Genomic DNA, 22,644 nt, shown 5'->3' on the forward strand with positions numbered 1-22,644 from the left:
TTGTCGAGATTCTATGTGATTCTATAAATGGAGAGCCTGAGCAGCATCACATGCCCATGTTGGCATGGCACGGTGGCACAGTGGTTAGCACTGCTGTCTCACAGCACCATGGACCTGGGTTCAATTCCCCGCTTGGGTCACTGTCTGTGCGGAAGCTGCACATTCTCCTCGTGTCTGCGTGGGTTTCCTCCGTTACTCTGGTTTCCTCCCACAGTCCGAAAGACATGCTGGTTAGGTGCGTTGACTGTGCTAAATTCTCCCTCTGTGTACCTGAGCAGGCGCCGGAGAGTGGCAACTAGGGGATTTTCACAGTAACTTCACTGCTGTGTTAATGTGACTAATGAATAAACTTTTACTTTTTAATAAGCCTATTTGTGACTAATAAATTAACTTTTACTTTTTAATAAGCCTATTTGTGACTAATAAATTAACTTTCACTTTTTAATAAGCCTATTTGTGACTAATAAATAAACTTTTACTTTTTGCACCTGGTTACACATTGAAGAGTAAAGCTGGTTGAGATCTCTATCTGGGGAGAGAAATTAGTCAAAAAAGGGCCCAAAAATCAGTTGACAGCGTATGCTGAGTAACAAGATTAAATTTACAGTCTTATCCTGCTAATTTACATGTCCTGCATTCAGCAGCCTTCAAAAAAAGAAAATCCTGAATTAAATCCAATTAACACAACTGTTCTTTACTGGCACTCTCAGGGTTTTATTAATATAAATTTTAGCCGTGAAGGTTAGCATTGACAAATGATGTCCTGTTTTGCTGATACGTAGAAAAGCGACTTTATACCATTATAGAGTTTAATACCGTGAGGGAGAATAACGTTGCTGCTCTAAGTACCCGCAGAAGGCAAAGGAGACTATCCCAGCATCAAAATTAAAATTGTCATTCCATCTCCCTGATCACCAACGTGGGGACTGATAACAGGAGAGGGTGGTATGTTTCTGCTGCTGGTGCACCAACCTCCTGACACACCAACACACCCCGTAAAAATATCCCTGTTGAATAAATAAAATGGATGTTGGGAAATCGGGGTACTAAGGGAAATCTGTATCCGAAAAGTAGAAGCTTATTTATTAGTCACAATTAACGCTGCAATGAAGTTACTGTGAAATTCCCCTAGTCGCCACAGCCCGGCGCCTGTTTGGGTCCATGCATCCTAACCAGCACGTTTTTCAGACTGTGGAAGGAAACCGGAGCACCCGGAGGAAACCCACGCAGAGACGGGGAGAATGTGCAGACTCCGCACAGACAGTGACCCAAGCCGGGAATCGAACCCGGGTCCCTGGCGCTGTGAAGCAGCAGCGCTGACCACTGTGCTGTCACGTTGTGGTCGGTACAGACTTTCTTGGGCCGAATGGCCTCCTTCTGCACTGAAGGGATTCTATGATACTATGATTCTCTAAGAGATAGTTTCAGAGCTAAAGAATATGAAAAATGTATGCTTTTTTAAAAATTCATTTACAGGCTTGGGCTGGTTAGGTCAACATTTATTGCCCTCAAGAAGATGGTGGCGAGCTGCCTTCTCAAACTGCTGCAGTCCATGTGTTGTAGGTACACCCACAATGCTGTTACGGTGGCATGGTAGTTGGCACCCGCTGCCTCACATCAAGTCTTTTCTGACCACAATCCCACCCAGGCCCTATCCCTCCATCCCTCATTAACTGCACGAATCCCCCTGACACTAGGGTCAATTTAGCATGGCCAATCAACCTAACCCGCATGTCTTTGTTCATTAAACTTTTAAACTGTAGTCCATTCTCCCTCATATCTGACATCACCTTGAAGGCATCTATACCATTCACCTCAATCTACTCCATGTAGTAGCAAGTTCCACATTGTAATCACTCTCTGGGTAAAGAGGAATTCCCTATCAGTGATTATTTTAGACATACGACCCCGAGTTTTGGATTCCCGCACAAATGGAAACGTTCACCGGAATTTTACCACGCCAACCACCACGGGAACCAGGGCAGTTGAAGGGCGGGCAATGTCCGTTGACCTCGGGTGGGATTTTCCAGTCTTGGGTCGAGCGAGGATGTAAAAGCTCACTCACTAACACTCATCAACCTTGTCAAACTCTCTCAGGATGTTGACGATCTCCAATTGGTCACCTTTGCCTTCTGAAGAGCCCCAACCTGCTCAGTCTTTCTTGGGGGTTATGACTTCCAAGTTACGGTATCGTTTTTGAAAATCAGACTTTCTACTGTCTCCTTAAGTCTTTCTCGTAATGTGAAGAGAGCACAGCAACTATTTTAAGGCAAGTTGAACTGAGTCACATACAGCGGAGGGACTGAGCCATAAATCAAGATATTAGAATTTGCTATTGTCCAGGAAGCAACTCCTTACCTCCATGAGTTGGGACTCCCATACTGTTGGCAAGTTGGTACAGTCGTTGCTGCTGCTCCTCATACGTCCCATGTTCATTCAATGCGGACATCATTCGCCTGTAGTGTTCTTCAGGTGTCATCTGAATAAGCTGGTCCTCGATTAAGGGAGTGTGACACTTTTCTAGACGGAAGGAAAAACAAAAGGGTCGAATAATTTGAGTACGTTTGCAAAAATAAACCAATCACACTTGAATTGGGTAAATTCTTGAAAGGGGATTTTTTTTTGGCAGGGCCTTGTTCCTCTTTCACCCTGTCTTCACTGGCTCCCGTTCCAAACAACCTCTTATTCAAATCCCTCCATGGCTTTGTCCCTCCTCTCTGCAATCTTATCCAACACCACAACCATCCCTCCCCCTCCACTCCATCCCCCCAACAGATCTGCGTTCCTCTAATTCTGCTGTATACAATCCCAATCATAATTGTTCCAATATTGGTGGCCATGTCTTCAGTTACCTGGTCCCCAGCTCTGGAGTCCCCTCTCCGCATCTCTCAGCTCCCCTACCTCACTTCCTTCCTTTAAGGTGCTGTTTAAAAACTACCTCTTTGACCAAACATTTGGTCATTGGGCCCAATTTCTCCTTCAGTGGCTCCTGTTGCAATATCATTGTTTGTTTTACAATCTTCCTGTGAAGTCCTCCTCCTATCCTGGTCCCTCCATGCAGACTGTATAATTAAGAAAGCCCACCAACACTTCTACTTTCTCAGGAGACCGGAGGAAGCATTTTTTCTGAATGTATCATAGCTTGATATGGCTCCTGCTCTGTCCATGACCGCAAGAAACTACAAAGGTCATGAGCAAAGCCCAGTCCCTCACTCAAACCAGCCTCCCACCCACTGACTCTGTCTGCACTTCCCGCTGCCTTGGAAAAGCAGCCAGCATAATTAAGGACCCCACGCACCCCAGACATTCTCTCTTCCACCTTCTTCTGTTGGAAAAAAGATACAAGAGTTTGAGGTCACGTACTAACTGACTCAAGAACAGCGTCTTCACTGCTGCCATCAGACTTTTGAATGGGCCCAGCTTGCATTAAGTTGATCTTTCTCTACACCCTAGCTATGACTGTAACACTACACTCTGCACTCTCCTTTTCCTTCTCTATGAATGGTATGCCTTGTCTGCAAAGTGCGCAAGAAACAATACTTTTCACTGTATACTAATAAATGTGACAATAATAGATCAAATCAAAAGCACCTTGGGATGCTTCTCTATGTTAAGGGTACTATCTCAATGTAAGTTGTTTTTGTATGGGAAGGTAGGTATGAGAGGAGGACTTTCTGAATGCAGTGAGCTGTGCCGTTCTGGGACACACTGCCCGAAAGAGAGGTCAAAGCAAATTCAATGGTAACTTTCAAAAAAGGAATGACACCTAGGCTTAAATAAGAAAGATTTGCTGGTTTATGGGGACTGATTGTATTGTTCTTGTAAAGTTAGCACAGACACAATGGGTCGAATGGCCTCTTTCTGCAGGATTCTTATAATTCTCTATTTCCATCAAGTTTTCTTGTCGGATTATCTACGCTGCCAACTATTAGACATAGCCGGAGCAGGACAATTTTTCTGCTGGGGTAATTGATTATTTAATTCAGAGTGACATGTCATACATTTAGTACTTTTTCCGCATAGCAGCTCGTACACATTCTTTACATCCACCACCTTAGCTGTACACCAGAACCTGCAGCTCACAGACACAGCAGAGGTACGTGATCAAACAAGTGCGTGGTGAACAAGGAGACGCTTTGGGTGGCATTTTCCAGCCACGCTAGCCCTGAGACTGGAAAATCCCACCCGAGGTCGATGGACCTTTGCACAGTCCATGTCGCGCCCGCTACGATTCCTGTGGCAGGCGGGATGGGAAAATTCTGCCCTTTAACTGGAGACTGAAAGTTCTTGGGGTTGGCAGTGTCACATGAGCACAAAGAATCATAGAATCCCTACAGTGCAGAAGGAGGCCATTCAGCCCATCGAGCCTCGCACTGGGAGTAACTTTCTCAACACCTCTGGAATTCCGCCTTTTTGTGCTTAGAGTCATACCAAAGCACCGAAAGAGGCCCTTCAGCCCATCCTGTCAGTACCTATCCGTTCTAATCTTATTTTTGAGCACCTGGTCTGTAGCCTTCTACACTATAGCATTTCAAGTGCTCATTTAAAAGCTTCTTAAATGTTGTGAGGGTTCCCACCTCTACCGCCCTCTCAGGCAGCGAATTTGAGATTCCCACCACCCTCTGGATGAGAAGGTTTTTCCTCAAATCCCCTCTAAATCTCTTGCTCCATAACTTAAATCTGTGTCCCCCTAGTTATTGACCCCTCTACTAAGGGGAAAGATTTCTTCCTACCTTCCTGTATTCTTCACTATTTTGTATACCTTGATCAGGTCCCCCCTCAGCCTTCTCTGCTCCAAGGGAGACAACCCCAGTCTCTCTTCATAGCTGAGATTCTCCAGCCTAGGCAGCATCCTGGTGAAATCTGAACACTCTCATTGAATCAAGCTTTATAATTCCAGATCTATTCAATGAATTTAAATTCCACCAAGTGTCCTGATTGGATTTGAATCAATGTTTCCCACAACATGATCCTGGCTCTCTGGATTACCAACCCAGAGACATTGCCACCAGGTCGGTGTCTCCCCCCCACAAGTTTAGGTCCAAGAGCCAAGTGGTGAAGCCAGCCTGAGCTGGGAGGGGGCATGGGAGCAAGGTGGAGTCATCACTGGACCAGTACTAATTGGAGCAGGATCTGGACCGATTTGAGCAGCATGGTGGCACAGCTACCTCATAGCGGCAGAGGCCCGGGTTCAATCCCAGCTTGGGTCACTGTCTGTGTGGAGTCTGCACATTCTTTCTGTGTCTGCGTGGGTTTTCTCTGACTGCTCTGGTTTCCTCCCACAGTCAAAAGATGCGCGGGTTAGGCAGGTTGGCCATGCTAAATTGCCTCTCAGTGTACAAAGGTGTGCGGGTTAGATGGATTAACCATGCCAAATTGCCCTTTAGTATCCAAAGATGTGTACGTTAGGTGGATTGGCTGTGGCAAGTATAGAGGAATCATGGGGATAGAATGGGATGGATAGGGCTTGCGTAAGATGCTCTTTAGGACAGTCGGTGGCTGATGGGCCCACTGGCCTCCTCCTGCACTGTCGGGTTTCTATGGTTCTATGATTTTCAATTTTGCCTAGCGCAGTCAAACAGGAATTATTCCACACCGGTTAGCACTGCTGCCTCACAGCACCAGGGATCCTGATTCAATTCCTACCTCAGGTGACTGTGCAGAGTTTGCATATTCTCCCGTCCCCTCCGGGTGCTCCGGTTTCCTCCCACAGTCTAAAGATGTGCGGGTTAGGTGGATTGGCCGTGCTAAAATTGCCCCTTAGTGTCAGGGGGAATTGGGAGGGTAAATATGTGGGGTTGCGGTTTCGGGCCTGAGTGGGCTTGTTGTCGGTGCAGGCTCGATGGGCCAAATGGCCTCCTTCTGCACTGTAGAGATTCAATGATTCTATCTTGGTGGATATCAGCTAACTCAAAACAGCCCAGGGATCGAACCTCAGCTCAAAGGCACATTGAGCAAGAACACGACTCCAAGGAACAGACAGACCAGCTGAGGACAGAAACATTACCAGCGTGCTAAGGAAAACACTTCAGCTCAATATAATTTTCTCTCCCCCGAGGGCGAATTCGGCTCTTTAAGACTTTAACTCTTTCAGACCTTTAGATTTGACTTTTAATAAACAGTTGCTCCGCTCCCCAAACCCTATCTCTCAATGAAGCCCCACTGCCTTCACGCCTTAGGATAGAATCAGGTACTTTATGGGAAATGGGAGTGTGAAAGATATGCAGCTGAATGTCACAGTAAGAATCATTAAATAAACAGAAGAGATGCAGAACCTTGTGTATTTCACAGGAACACTCGTTATCTACACACCAATTATTCAGCATCCCAATTAGCTGTCAAGAGTTTGCACAAGACAGCATCGCCTTTGCACAGCTTCCATTTCATCTCGTGACAAATCTAAAATCCGTCTTGCATCATATCAGGAGAAGCTTTCTTTCTTTTAATCATCTGTGTGAGAGTTTAAATTCATGATGTGGGGTCGCTGATTAGGAGCTCCGACATGCTTCCTGCTGTTATCGGTCACGTACTCGCAAACCTAACCGAGCTCAACTTGTCAGTGGCTTTCACAGTCTTCTCTTTTCAGCCCTGCTCCTGAAACGTGATCTAGTCCGTGCTGGCTGGAGCTGCACTGCATCTTCACTACGTTCTCTGTTCTTATTCCCCATTGTACAGATTGTAGAATCATAGAATCCCCCCAGTACAGAAGAGGCCATTTGACCCATTGAGTCTGCACCCACTCTCTGACAGAGTATCTTACCCAGGCACTGTCCCCCATCCTATCTCTATAACCCTCATACATTTACTGTGGCTAATCCATCTAATCTACATGTCTCGGGACACTAAGGGACAATTTACCCCTTAGTGTCCCATATCTAACCTAAACATCTTTGGACACTAAGAGGCAATTTAGCACGGCCAATCCACCTCATCTACACATGTTTGGACACAAAGGGGCAATTTAGCATGGTCAATCCACCTAACCTGCACCTCTTTGGACACTAAGGGACAATTTAGCATGGCAAACCCACCTAACCTGTGTACTTGAGACACTAAGGGGCAATTTAGCATGGCCAATCCACCTAACCTGCACATCTTTGGATACTAACAGGCAATTTAGCATGGCCAACCCACCTAACCTACACATCTTGGGACACGAAGGGACAATTTAGTATGGCCAATCCACCTGGTCTGCACATCTCTGGGAAAACTTAAGGGTTTTGAAAAATGCAACCATCATCTGACTAAATCATTGTTCCTTTGGGATCAAGTTCCAAGTGCATCTAGTGTGTTGAGTGTTCGCCAGTCTTAAATTCCTGTTAAACTTGACCGAGCCTAAGTAGCGATGGTGGGCATTGGGAAAGGCGGGGAGCACTGGATCACAGATTGTGAGGGCGATTTTGAGCCCTTCTAGCGGTCGTCCAAACCACTGATGCAGGCAAAAAATCTGGCGAGAGTCAGGGAACACGGAGAGGTCGCATTTACATGTGATTATTTGCACCCCCCACACACACATCTGCCAACCCAGCTCCCCCCCCCACATCACTGAATTGATATTGTGTTGGCAAGGGTTACAACAGGTTTTAAAAGTTAAGATTCAGTTGAAGGGATTTCCCCTCCCCACCCCCAGGGGGCACAAAGTTGAGTACAGCCCTGGGGGGAGAGGGACCTGTCCTGGCATTGCCTCCTGGCACAGGTTGGCACTGCTAGGTTGGCATTGAGAGGTCAGCACTGTGACATCCTGGCATGTCAACCTGTGCCAAGGGAGGTTGGGGGTGGCGATGGGGGTTGAATTTGGCCCATGGGGGAAATCGGAGGGGCAGTGTTGTAGGATTGCAGGGCAGCGATCGAGAGGCTGGCAGTGTGGGGCTACTGTGCATGCACTGATCTCGAGGCTGACAGATCGGCGCATGTGTAGTGGCGCACTCAGTGCTATGCTGCCGGCCTCTCCAGTGGGAATAGACCCCAACCACTGATTTTTCACGTGAATTAATGCTGAGTCATTCTGCAGTGCACAGAGTGCGGGCGGTTTGAAAATCCCACTAAAAAAAACCAGCGGGGTTTACTCCAGTTTTTACACAAATTCGACACTTCGAATTTTTTTTGGGAGAGTCGCTGCCTCAATCTCTGAGTGTACAACCAGTGGGATAGATCATAAATCACAGAGAGAAGATGACGGCCATTCTGTACAGCCTCAGTTTGCCCACAATTCTAGCACTAAAGATTCTGAGAGATATGGACTGGGTGAATGATGAGAAACTGTTCCCTCTCGAGTACATTGAGGATTAGAGGGCACAGATTCAAAATAATATTGAAAATATCTGGAATGAGGAATGAATGTGAAACCACTGCCGGAAAAAAAACAAATCTGTTCACTAATGCCCCTTCAGGAAGGAAATCTGCCATCCTTGCCCGGTCTGGCCTACATGCGACTCCAGAGCCACAGCGACATGGTTGACTCTCAGCTACTTCCTAAAATGGCCTAGCAAGCCATTCAGTTCAAGGGCGACTAAATGTTGGCCCAGCCAGCGACACCCTTGTCCCAAGAATGAATTTAAAAAAATCAGTCGCAGTTCAGTTAACAGTGAGGAAGGGATCATTTACGTGAGTGGCCCGTGTGGCTAAACACAAACAGAAAATCGGGTACAATCATTAGGTGTCTTCCTTTCTGATTTGCTTTCACTTCCTCCTCTTGGAGCAAAATAAAATGACACTGTTCTTGACTTGTACGGTGAGTCCCCAGGGCATTGTTGTGGTAGATACGCAAGACCACCATTTAGGCGTTCTCAATTAACTGCCAATTTCCACTGGGGGAGGAAGCTTCCTTCTATCTGAGAGGATAATAGAGGCTCCATTAGCACAAGATCTTTATACATAATCAGTTCCGCAAGTTCATTCTCCCCTCCTGAGTGTCCCTAAGCTTTGTCATTAGACTAAATTAAGTTAGAAAATTTGGATGAGTAATCCTCCCCATTAAAATGCTGAGATTAGCACAATGGCTAAGCAATCAGACTGCAATCTGCAGTCCACAGGCTGATTCAACACGACACCGTGGACAGCCACTGTTAGGTTCAAAGTGGTCAATTCACATAGTGACCAACATTATCCATGCTGCCTCAACCAGACCCGCTAGGTATTTTAGGAAGGTTTCGAATCAAAGTTTGTAGTCTTCAAATCACGCAAGGGAGCTATTTCTGTGCATCAACATTTCCTTTCCGTCATTTTCTCTCTGCCTTTTGGCTGAATCAGTGTCAGATCGAGCTCAGTATGGGGTACAACACCTCATCTTTGATTTTGATTTGATCTATTATTGTCACATGTATTAACATAGTGAAAAATATTGTTCTTGCACACTATACAGACAAAGCATACCGTTCATAGAGAAGGAAAGGAGAGGGTGCAGAATGTAGTGTTACAGTTATAGCTAGGACGTAGAGAAAGATCAACTTAATGTGAGGTCAGTCCATTCAAAAGTCTGATGGCAGCAGGGAAGAAGCTGTTCTTGAGTCGGTCGGTGCGTGACCTCAGGCTTTTGTATCTTTTTCTTGATGGAAGAAGGTGGAAGAGAGAATGTCCGGGGTGTGTGCGGTCCTTAACTATGCTGGCTGTTTTGCCGAGGCAGCGGGAAACGTAGACAGAGTCAATGGATGGGAGGCTGGTTTCGGTGATGGCTTGGTCAGCTTAGCTCTTGTTCGTCTTCCTTGAGGGGGGTTGGGGGGGGACCATAAATTGGATTCAGTTGGATTTTGAATTTGGTTTTTGAAGCAAGCGAGGAGATAGATTTGAGTTTGTCAGGTCCAGTCTGACTTTGTAACTTTACGAATGGAGTAAAAAATTTTTAAAAACCTTTTCTTTCCATTTATCCGTGTGTTTAGGAGGGAACAAACGGAAGGAAAGTGTTGGTGCTCAGATATTAATCTTTAATAATGTGACACTTGGGCTGGAATTTTCTCGGGATGCCTGCCCTGATTCCGGGGGGGGGCAGGCGAGATTCGGAGAACAGCATTCTCCATTGGCCTCGGTCTGGATCGCACGAACCTGGGGCGGACGTGCCAGTAAAATTGAACCCTCTGGCCGCGTTTGTGTTTTTCTATTTGTTGAAACCAGTTCTGAATGGGGAAGTACAGATGCAGTTTTCAGGGACTTTACACAATGACAGCTCTCTCGAAAACCAAGCGGATTCCACAGTAAAGTCTGAGATTTTGAAGTCCTCAGTCAGTGACAACTCTGGCTCAAGCAGCTTTTGAGTCTGCCCCTTGTCATTACAGTGTAATGCTGCCACTGATCCCCCCAGGTCTCAGTCACTCAGAATGTGAAAGCTCTCAAGGTCTACCCAGCTCAGATCAGGCACGCACAACTGTCCTGCCTCCCCCTCCCTTGCTAATTACAGACTCCGCCACCGTCTCCACTTTCCGCACTTTCATCCACTTTCGAAACATTGCACGTGGAAGAGGTTTGGATAAACGGCTACTCACAAGGACCCAGACACAATTCCTGATATGTTGCCTATCAGTGCACCGTTCATCGAACCATAGAACATTGCAGCACAGAAACAGGCCCTCTGGCCCTTCTTGGCGACGCCGAACCATTTTTCTGTCTAGTCCCACTGACCTGCACCTGGACCCTATCCCTCCACACCCCTCTCATCCATGTACCTGTCCAAGTTTTTCTTAGATGTTAAAAGTGAGCCTGCATTCACCACCTCATCTGGCAGCTCATTCCACACTCCCACCACTCTGTGTGAAGAAGCTCTCCCTAATATTCCCTTTAAACTTTTCCCCCTTCACCCATGTCCTCTAGTCTTTTTTCTCCCCTAGCCTCAGTGGAAAAAGCCTGCTTGCATTCACTCTATCTATACCCATCATAATTTTATACACCTCCATCAAATCTCCCCTCATTCTTCTACGCTCCAGGGAATAAAGTCCTCACCTATTCAACCTTTCTCTGTTACTCAGTTTCTCAAGTCCCGGCAACATCCTTGTAAACCTTCATGATAAAATGCTTGTATTTGTGATTACGAGAAAGATTGAATTGGAGCTAAAAATACAACAATACACCAAACGCTTTGGACACTTGCAGTTAGTATACATTCTGTAATTCATATACACAGGGCTTGATGGTGGAACATTTGTGTTCAAAAAAAGGAAGGATTTGCATTTCTATAGTGCGTTTCACAGCCTCAGCGTCTTACAACCAATGAAGTACTTCTGAAGTTTAGCCGCTGTTGGAATATAACCAATCATACGCAACAATCCCCACAAACGGGTGGGCGGCACAGTGATTAGCACTGCTGCCTCACAGCGCCAGGGACCCAGGTTCAATTCCGGCCTTGGGTCACTCTCTGTGTGGAGTCTGCACATTCTCCCCATGTCTGCGTGGGTTTCCTCCAGGCACTCCAGCTTCCTCCCACCATCCAAAGATGTGGGGGTTAGGCCATACTAAACTAACCCTCGTGTCAGGGGATGGGCAGGGTAAATATGTGGGGTTGCGGGAATGGGGCCTGGGTGGGATTGTGGTCAGTGCAGACACGATGGGCCGAATGGCCTCCTTCTGCACTGTAGGGATTCTTAAAAAAAACCCGTAATAAGCCAATGACCAGATCATTTTTTTAAGCTGTTAGCATAGAGGGATAAATATTGGCCAGGGAGAAAAATCTTTTTCTCTTATTGGTACTATCTCATTGGCCACAGTATTCATGGAATCATAAAATCCCTACAGTGCAACAGAAGGCCATTTGGCCCATCGAGTCTGCACCAGCAATCCCACCCACGCTCTATCCCCTGTATTTAACCTGCTAATCTCCTGACATTAAGGGGCAATTTAGCATGGCCAATCAACCTAACCAGCACATCTTTGGAGTGTGGGAGGAAGGTGGAGCACCCGGAGGAAACCCACACAGACACGGAGAGAACGTGTAAACTCCACACAGACAGTGATCTGAGGCCAGTACCGAACCTGGGTCCCTGGCGCTGTGATCTCTGAATATGCACTAACAATAAACATTGGGTGGGCTTTTCCGCCTCCCCCACTGCCCACCTTCCCCGGCTTCTTGCAAGGTTCACACCCCCTGCTGGCAGGGGGGGGGGGGGGGGGGTGGGGGTCACCACTGGCGGGACTGGAAGATTCCGCCAGAAGGAAGGGCTGGAGAATCCCACCCGTTGCTTGTAATTTAGAATTTAAACACACATGCATTGTTTAATGTGATAGAATTTGACAGCTTAGCATCGCCAATCAAACGGCCCAGCCAGTAGACACGCCTCTTGTTTCATGACTGGAAAACAAGACTTGGTAGTGATAGCAGAGACGCCTGCAGCCCACATCGTCCCACCTTCCTGGCCAAAAGTAGGAGGTATGACGTCAAAAAGCAGCAGTGCGTGACCTCAATGGAAAAAAGTTAGTGTGAAAATAAACTCCCCTTCACTTTACAAGAATCCTCGATATTGGATTGAACCAACTGTCACTGACACTGGCCACACACACAGATATTAACACACTCCAACTGAGTACGGTAAATCTATCGTCATTCCCTATCACAACAGTTTTCAAGATGATACAAGCCTGGTACAAGCGTACTTAAAGCAATACACACCTTCTGCACACCTCAGCACTGCTTTATAGTTTCAATGTTGAGGAAGAGTTAATGAGTTTCTCTAACACTGGAGTCTGAAAATCCGAGACCAGTGCACAGTCTAAATGGATGCGGGATTATATCCTTACGTGGAAACGTGAAAACCCAGAATAGGCTATTCAGCTCTCCAAAATGTGTACGTGTGTGTGTGTGTATGTCTGTATATGTGTGCATGCACATGTGTATGTGTGTCTGTGTGCATGCACGTATGTATGTCTGCACGCGTGTCTGTGTATGTGCGCATGCACATGTGCGTGTGTCCCGTAATGGTGCATATTCCAGCAGCTCCTGCAGCTGAACTGTCGCCAAATGTCATGCTGTACGCACCTCTGAACACAACCAGCAAGGTTGACGGGGAGGGTTCTGACACTTGGACAACCCAGAACCCCCATGTATATACCTCCTATCCAGGCACGCACTATAGAGAGGTCACTCCAGTGATCCATTGGCACTGTCTCTCAAGATGTGGATATGCCAGCGTTGGACGGGGGTAAACACAGTAAAAAGTCTGACAACACCAGGTTTAAGTCCAACCGATTTATTTGATAGTAAACTTGTGAGTTTACTATCAAATAAATCGGTTGGACTTAAACCTGGTGTTGTCAGACTTTTTACTGTCTCTCAAGACAGGAAATGAGGCCAAGGAAAATACACAAGAGTAACAAACGTAACAAACTTAAAACAGAAAGTTCCAGTTTTCTGGAGTGGAAATAGCCAAAAAAGCCAAGTGCAGCCGCACTTGGAGTATTGCGTACAGTTCTAGTCGCCGCATTATAAAGAAGGATGTGGAGGCATTGGAAAGGGTGCAGAGGAGGTTTACTAGGATGTTGCCTAGTATGGTGGGAAGGTCTTATGAGGAAAGGCTGAGGGACTTGAGGTTATTTTCATTAGAGAGAAGAAGGTTAAGAGGGACCTAATTGAGTCATACAAGGTGATCAGAGGGTTAGGTAGGGTGGATAGTGAGAGCCTTTTTCCTCGGATGGTGATGGCTAACACGAGGGGACATAGCTTTAAATTAAGGGGTGGTAATTATAGGACAGATGTCAGAGGTAGGTTCTTTACTCAGAGGGTAGTAAGGGCGTGGAATGCCCTGCCTGCAGCAGTGGTGGACTTGCCAACTTTAAGGGTGCTCAAATGGTCAGTGGGTAGGCATATGGATAACACTGGAATAGTTTAGGTTAGAGGGTCATTAGATTGCACCGACCAGTGGAACCAACATCGAGGGCTGAACGGCCTGTACTGCGCTGTAATGTTCTATGTTCTAAAACATTTCCGGAGCGAACAGATCGAGTGGCCAAGCAGCTGCCAATCTAACTTCCAATAATCATAGAATCACAAACATCAATAATTGGCCTTTTGTCAACTCGGGACCTTCTCTCGTGTGGAAAAGACTAGTCTGAGCCAGAGCAAACCAGGTTCCGAAGGGAAACGTTGTAACCGTGCTTCAGCCCCCACTCCATCCATGAGCAATGCCACGGGAGGTCGACTCTCGTATAATGAAGAGTCCTGTTTCCCTCTGTATCACACATTAAATCTGAATTGTTGGCACATTAAGGCCAGGGTTGAAAAAGATGCACTTTTCTCATTAGCTAAAACAATAACACCATCTCACTGATTTGGTGAAACAGTGATTGCTAAAGCACTCACCTGAAGAGAATTATGTCACTGCAATTATTTCTTTGACAGATTCCTGGGGACATTTTTACTTTCTGAACGAGATGTCTAATTAGCAGGGCAACATTAATAACACGCTCATTAAAAAGTTTACCAAAAGTTCCACCTAACTTTATGAAAAGTTACCCGTTAATTTGCCACTATTCCTACCATTCTGCTCCAGAGTCCAACCAGTGTCTCGCGCCGGTGAGATTCACTTTCCAATGTTGCCTCCAGCCTTCTTCCTTCCTCTCGCCTTTCTGACAAACCCCTTCCACACATTCAGACTCGCATCAATTTAAACAAAATCTTTGCTTCTCTCCTGACCTCCTGTTACTTCCCTTGCCTGGTGACCTTTTACCTCCCCATAGACATCACTCATTTTTGTTTTCCCAATTTGGCCGAATCTGAAGCTGAGTTTCACCAGATACCGGTCGAACATGCTCAAACTCCTGTTCTTTCAATCAGTGAGCAATCCCGCTAAATGTCCTGGGCTACATATATTCCACACTTCCACAGGAGATTGACTAGACGTGACAAGGCGGCCCAGTGGTTAGCCTCACTGTCTGTGTGGAGTCTGCACTTTCTCCCCGTGGGTCACCTCCAGTTTCCTTCCAAGAAGTCCAGGCTAATGTTTTATTTATTTGTCACCAGAAGGCTTACATTAACATTGTAATGAAGTTACTGTGAAAATCCCTTAGTCGCCACGCTCCAGCGCCTGTTCAGGTACACTGAGGGAGAATTTAGCATGACCAGTGCACCTAACCAGCACGTCTTTCGCACAGTGGGAGGAAACCGGAGCACCCAGACGAAACCCACTCAGACACGGACAACATGCGGACTCTGCATAGACAGTGACCCAAGCCAGAAATGGAGCTCAGATCCCTGGCACTGTGAGGCAGCAGTGCTAACCACTGTGCCACCATGCGAACTGCCCATGCTAAATTGTCCCTTAATGTCCAAAGATATGTAGGTTATCTTTCTTCAGAAGGAACTCTTCAAATGCAGACTATAAAACATAACAAAACTTACTTTAACATATAAATCAAAGAAAGTTTAATAAAGAAACTTCATTACTCCAAACATGGGGCCTCACCCTGGGCCACTCCAAGCTCCCTACAATTCCCAACAAGTTCTCATTTATAGTGAGTCAGCTGACCATCACATCATTTCTGTAATTGGTTCCATAGTTAATTGGGTCAGCTGACCTTTACAGCTTGTTAACATTAGTCACATCCAATACAAAGTTGTTGACGGTTACACGCTAACAGGTTAGGTGGATTGGCCATGCTAAATTGCCCCCTCGTGTTCAAAGATATGCAGGATAAGTGGATTGGCCATGTTAAGTTGTCCCTTAGTGTGCAAAGATGTGCAGGTTAGGCGGATTGGCCATGCTAAATTGTCCCTTATCATCCCAGGACGTATAGGTTAGGGGTATTAGCGGGGTCAATGCGCAGCGCAATGGAGATAGGGCAGAGGGATGAGCTTGAGTAAGATGCTCTGAGAGAGAGTTGATGCAGACGCAATGGGCCGAATGGCCTTCTTCTGCACTGTAGGGACTCTATGATTCTATTGCATACTGAATAATCCTATAGTAAAATAACATTTTATTACACACATAAATGTACTATGGTTGACGTTTTTATTGGGTGACACACACGTCACTCAATGTATTTATCAGTCACAGTATATTTATTATAATATGCAATGGCAGCGCGTGTGAACCAATCCAAAGAAAGCCCCAGTACACTCTTCAATTATAACTATCGGCAACTCCACTGGATAACTAGTTTTATGAACAAAACTCTTTAAACAGTTGTAATTTATATTTTTCAATTAACCTGGGGCTGTTAAAAAAATGGATGCATAACATAGTGTGGGCTGAGAGACCTGATGAGTCAGGTCTGGAACATGCTTGTACTTATGGAACTCATGAGTAAAGCAAGCCAAAGGTCACCCAATCGCAAACCCCGCCTCATCGAGCCTGCGTGTTACGACAAGTATCCTGTGTTGGCTTTTTCCCCTCTCGCCATTATTAATTCTACCACCGAGAACACAGCCGCTTCTTTCCGGCTGAGACACAGCGCTCCCTACATTGACCAATCACCCAGCATCATTGCTGCAATGGCTAACTTATCCTCTCTGCCTGGCCAGCCTCTACATCCTCCCCTGGACAAGAGATGCTCCCAAAACCAGTGAACGTTCAGCCGTTCTGTAATGACTTTAATCAGACAATTGAGGTTGGCCTGTTTGAACATAAACTCCCTGATTAAGGATTGCACAGTTGATGCCTTCCGTGCCCGCTGGGCACCGCAGGGATTGGGGTGTATTACTGATCCCTTTAATCATATTTTAATTTGGTGTTTTAAGTTTCCTTTCTGCTTTATCTTTTGCGTTGGGCGGTTCCCCTCCTTTTAGGGAGCTGCTCCTTTTGAGTTGTCCTTAAGTTAATTTGATTTTGTTTATTTGTTTGGACACCAAAAGATGTCCTTGATTAAGGATCAAATTGATGGGCCAATCAGGGAGCTTTAATCAGGCGTGTCAGTTCCTCTGGCACTCCCAATGTAGACTGCAGACTGATAGCACTCTGTATGCTGTTGTCTGACTGGTAAATAAAAGGATTTTGGTGAAGGGGCTTCTGCCTCCAAGGGCTTATTACACCTTCAGTCTCCATCCATACTTTTGTTCTCTCTAGACTCGGGCTGTTCCAATCTCTATGCTGCTGGCTTCCTCATCTGGCAAGTGCTGGAAAATGGGAATAGAATAGATCAGTGTTTCATGGCTAGCACAGATACAATGGGCCGATGGGTCTCTTTCTCTGCTATAAAACTCTCTGCCTCTAATGATTTCATTTCTGAAATTCTCATCCTTGTTTTCAAAAGCCTCCTGCCCAATTCTAAGCTTCTTGACTGATTCATAGAATCCCCAACATGCAGGAGGCCATTCAGCCTCTCCAACAGAAGGTCCTATCCCCATAACCCCACCTCTTAACCTCACTAATCAACACACTTTGGACACTAAGGAGCAATTTAGCCAATCCAGTTAACCAGGACTTCTTGGGAGGAAACCGGAGCATCTGGGGGAAACCCAGGCAGACAACTTGCTGACTCCACGTAGACAGTCACCCAAGGCCAGAATCGAACCCGGGTCCCTGGCGCTGTGAGGCAGCAGTGCTATCCACTGTGCCACTCCAGCTCTGTAACTCTCAGTGATATCAGTGCTCCTTCATATCTGGCCTCCTATGTATCCCAAGTCACATCACTGGTGGTTCTGTTCTGGGATACCTGGACCAAAGCTTTGGATTTCCTGTCTTGCTCCCAGTTCTGCTTCCAGCCCAGTAAGAAGCCTCACAACACCAGGTTAAAGTCCAACAGGTTTATTGGTGGCACGAGCTTTCGGAGCACTGCTCCCTCATCAAGTGAATCTCACCTGATGAAGGAGCAGCGCTCCAAAAGCTTGTGCCACCAAATAAACCTGTTGGACTTTAACTTAGTTTTGCATGACTTCTTACTGGGCTTAAAGCCCTTCCTTAAAACCTCGCTCTTGAGCCCAGCTTTTGGTTATCCATCCTAATATCCACTTCCGTGGCTGGGTTCTTAAATTTTTGTTTCATTTTGCTCCCGTGAAGCAGCTTGGGATACTTAACCGTGTTAAGGGCGCCACATAAATGCAGGTTGTTAGTGTTGTCAAGGAGCAGAGAGAATTTCCAACTCAGGACAATGGAATCAAAAGGCTCCAATTCAAGCACTGATCCGAGTGTTGGGGATTCAGGCACTGGAACTGTCACAATGTCCAAATTCTTTTCAGCATTATATTAACTGCCTCCACACTGTCTGGAACTGGCTTAGTTCTAATATTAATGTAATAAAATCACCAAGGCCACTGACGTATGGTTACGCTGAACAAACAAACCAACCTGCAGCATTCAATAGCTGAAAATCCTACTCAATAAAATTGCAATTTAACTTCATGCATCAGAGACCAGTGACCCTGAAATCACTTTTCCACTACCTTACTCCCACCTCTTCGATCTCCACCTTCGACACACAGAAATTAAATTCTTCAAGGATCATTGAGGGGGTTATTGGCTAATGCGGCCCCCCCCCCACCACCCCAGCTTTCCCCTCCCAACAGGAATGAGGCCAGTTTCGTTCAAACACATTTCAACATCCTGACTACACTCCACTGACGTCAATCCAGAGTGGGTGTAGAACAAGCGCCCAGTTAGAACCCATCCTGTTTCTGATCTCACAAACGCCTCCGATAGCTATTAAACTGGATGGCACAGCGGTTAGCACGGCTGTCTCACAGCGCCAGGGAGCCGGGTTCAATTTCAGCCTTGGGTGGCTATCTTGTTTGGAGCCTGCATGTTCTCCCCGTGTCTGCGTGGGTTTCCTCCAGTTTCTTTTCAAAGTCCAAAGATCACAGAATCCCTACAGTGCAGAGGGAGGCCATTCGACCCATCAAGATCACTGATTCCAGGTGCTCCGGTTTCCTCCCACAGTCTGAATCTGTGCGGGTTAGGTGCATTGGCCTTGCTGAATTGCTCTTTAATGTCCTGAGATGCACAGATTAGTGGGATAAATACGTGGGGTTATGGGGACAGGGCCAAGGTGGGATTGTTGTCAGTGCAGACTCGATGGGCTGAATGGCCTTCTTCCGCACTGTAGGGTTCCTAGGATCCTGCACCAACAACAATTCCAACCAGGCCCTATCCCCGTAACCCCATGTATTTACCCTAGCTAGTCCCCTTGACATTAATGGTCAACTTAGCGCGGCCAATCAACCTAACCCGCACAGCTTTAGAGTGTGGGTAGAAACGAGAGCACCCGGAGGAAACCCACGCAGACACGGGGTGGAATATGTAAACTCCACATAGACAAGGCTGGAATTCTACCAATTGTCCCTGGCACCGTGAGGCAGCAGTGCTAACCACTATGCCACTGTGCCGCCCATGCTGTGCGAGTTAGGTGGATTGGCTGTGCTAAAATGACCATTAATTCCCATCCCACCCTCCACGGGAATCGTAGTGGGCGGGGGCTGACCATGTAAAGATCCATTGACGTTGGGTGGGATTTTCCAGTCTTGGGGCAAGTGTGGCCAGAAAATCCGCTCTTAGTGCCGGGGAGTTCAGCAGGGTATATAGGTGGGATTACAGGAATAAGGGTTGGCTGGGATTCTTGTCTGTGCAGGCTTGATGGGCTGAATGGCCTCCTTCTGCACTGTGGGGATTCTATGATTCTAAACTGAATGGGGCAAGATACACTTGTGATCTACTGACATTCATAGAATCATAGAAACCTTACAGTGTAGAAAGAGGCCATCTAGCCCATTGAATCTGCACTGACCATAATCCCACCCAGGCCCTACCCCCATATCCGTACACATGTACCTGCTAATCCCTCTAACCTACACATCTCAGGGCACTAAGGGGTAACTTTAGAATGGGTAATCAACCTAACCCCTACATCTTTGGACTGTGGGAGGAAACCGGAGCACCCGGAGGAAACCCATGCAGACATGGGGAGAATGTGCAAACTCCACACAGAGTGACCTAAACTGGGAATCGAACCCAGGTCCCTGGAGCTGTGAAGCAGCAGTGCTACCCACTGTGCTACCATGCCGCCAATTAAAGGTTTGCAACCTCAGTTCTCCCCCCCCACCCCTCATTATGAGCTGCGAACAGACCCATTCCAGGGATGACGCCAGCAATGGGGCTGGAAATAAGATTCATGTCTTTCAACCTGGGTGGCCAGCAAACGTTGTCAATAAGCCACACCAAGCAGGAAGGAGAAGGTGTTATTTTTCTACCGCAAGCACTGACTCATATTGTGGGACAGGTCCATAGGATACTGGTTCCCGTCCAGCATCTTATTACTGTCTTTCCGTTGCAACTTCGATAGCAACTGGCAGCAAGATTTTGAACCTGGAGAAGTGTCTCAATCAATACTCCAAAATCCAAACACACACTCTTCAGCAGTCGTTAATGATATACAACTGAGAACTGATCATAAGAAATAGGAGCAACTAGTAGTATACTATGGATGTGTACCACAGAATAGCCCTCAGGTCTATCCCATCTTTTGATATGAACAAGGCTGATCTTCCTCATTTCCCCCCTTGCCCCTCCGTCCCTCGATTCCCCGTGAGAGCAAAATCTCAGTTTTAAATACATTCATCAATGGAGACTCCCACGTGTGGTAGCAAATTCCAAAAATCCACAACCCTCAAGGAAGTAAGTTTCCCTCCTCTCAGCTCTAAAAGGTTTGATCCCTCTTGAGTTCTGGTGGATTTGGACACATCTCGCCTCCATCACCTTCCCCCCACCTCGCCCCAATCCCTTGTGGGGGCAGCCACTCTCCGTGCTCTTCAACGCCCCCCTCACCCCTCCACAACCAGACTCCCTTCCACTTTCTTCTGTTGAGAAAAAGTCCGAGGTCACGCACCAACTGACTTCTTTGCTGCTGTCAGACTTTTGAATGGACCTACTTCGCACTAAGTTGATCTTTCTCTACACCCTAGCTATGACTGTAACACTCCTTCCTGCACTTTCTTCTTTCCTTCTCTATAAATAGTATGCTTAGAACAGAATCATAGAATTCCTACAGTGCAGGAGGCCGTTCAGCCCATCAATTCTGCCCCTACAACAATCCCATCCGATCCCTATTCCTGTAACCCCACATATTTACCCTTCAATCCCCTGACACTAGTGTCAATTTAGCACCGCCAGTCAACCTAACCCGCATATCTTTGGAGTGTGGGAGGAAACTGGAGCACCTGGAGAAAACCCACGCAGACACGGGGAGAACATGCAGACTCCACACAGGCAGTGACCCAAGCTGAGAGTCGAACCCGGGGTCCCTGGCGCTGTGAGGCAGCAGTGCTAACCACTGTGCCACCGTGCTCTCCTTCAACACTGAATTCTTTCTTTTAATAAATCCAACCCAGCATTTTCACCTCCGGTAGTCTCTTGTCTATTTTTCTGATTTAACATTAACTGCGAAGATGAGAGACTATTATAGATCAGCCCGAGTAAATGTGTGACTTCTCACCACATTCCCTCAACCCCCAGAAAACGCATCAAATTGCTTCTCAAAATCATTTGCGCTGCTTACTTCCACTGCCTTCCCTGGTAATTTATTCCACTGGTTTAATACCCTGTGGGCTGAACCCTTCTACTTGACTTCCTTTCCCATTCTGATGCTGCTTTCGTCTATTTTTCTGCAGTTCGGCACTGCACATTGGGAGTTCTGTGCCAGATCCTTTGAAAATGTTCCGAAACAAGACAGCATCTGGGCCATCCGGCTGATAGTTACTAAGCAACATTCTGAAATTCAGTCAATCACTCTTTTTTAAGTGAGCTTGCACGAGTTTATTTTAAAAATGCAGCAATGCTCCTCTCCTGCTTCCTTCTCCTTTATGAGATCACACGCACCCAAAAGCATCAAAATACTAAGCACTCGCCTTTGTACTGAGAATGGTGACCTCCGTCCTAGGCAGTTTCTAGGCTACGAGTGACAAGGTCTCATCAGAGAGGGTATAAAGAAAAGCAAAACTAAGAAAAAGAGATAAAGAACACCGAGAGTAACATCTCCCTGTTCCTGGTTTATATTCCAAGGAATCAGAATCCCTACTGGAGGAAGGAAGGAGGCCATTCGGCCCAGCCAATCTGCACCAACCACAATCCCAGCCAGGCCCTATCCCCGTAACCCCACTCATTTACTCTGCTAATCCCCCGACACTCGGGTTAATTTAGCACGACCAATCCACCTAACCCGCACATCTTTGGACTGTGGGAGGAAACTGGAACACCCAGAGGAAACCCACGCAGACATGGGGAGAATGTGCAAACTCCATGCAGACAGTCACCAAATGCCGGGTTTGAACATGGCACCGTGAGGCAGCAGTGCTAACCACTGTGCCGTCCCCTTTGTTCCCCACATTTCAGGAAGAATATACTTGCATTGGAGTTGGTCCTGTAAAGGTTGAGTAGACTGGCCCCTGGCATGAAAGGTTGTGTCAACTGGGCTTATAACTCTCTGCAGTTTAGAGACGATACCATTGAGAGATACAAGATTCTGAAGAGGATTGATGAGGTAGATGCTGAGAGGTTGTTTCCCCCCCAGATGGAAAGTCTCAGGATAAAAGGGATCAATCATTTAAGAGGTGAGGAGAACTCTTTCCACTCAGCGGCTGGTGAATCTGTGAAGTTCTTCAACCTGGATGGGGATTGTGGATGAGTCATGGAGATATACAGCAAAGAAACAGGCCCTTTGGCCTAACTCGTCCATCCGACCAGGTTTCCTAAACTGAACTAGTCCCATTTGCCTACATTTGGCTCATATCCATCTAAACCTTTCCCA

At 46.6% G+C, this 22,644-nt stretch overlaps 1 protein-coding gene across 1 annotated transcript in view; it reads right to left on the reverse strand.

Annotated features, from left to right (window-relative positions):
- Positions 1–22,644, reverse strand: part of LOC145339030 (sterile alpha motif domain-containing protein 11-like) — a gene marked incomplete at its 5' end in the record, with an annotated part of 118,141 nt that overhangs the window by 92,144 nt on the left and 3,353 nt on the right. The window contains one exon of the mRNA XM_080183456.1: positions 2,359–2,520. Coding sequence (XP_080039582.1) covers positions 2,359–2,520 — 162 coding nt within the window. The remainder of the gene's footprint in view (positions 1–2,358; positions 2,521–22,644) is intronic.

This window comes from Carcharhinus amblyrhynchos, unplaced genomic scaffold (assembly GCF_965287045.1).
Source record: "Carcharhinus amblyrhynchos unplaced genomic scaffold, sCarAmb.v2.hapA chromosome_292, whole genome shotgun sequence".
NCBI lineage: Eukaryota > Metazoa > Chordata > Chondrichthyes > Carcharhiniformes > Carcharhinidae > Carcharhinus > Carcharhinus amblyrhynchos.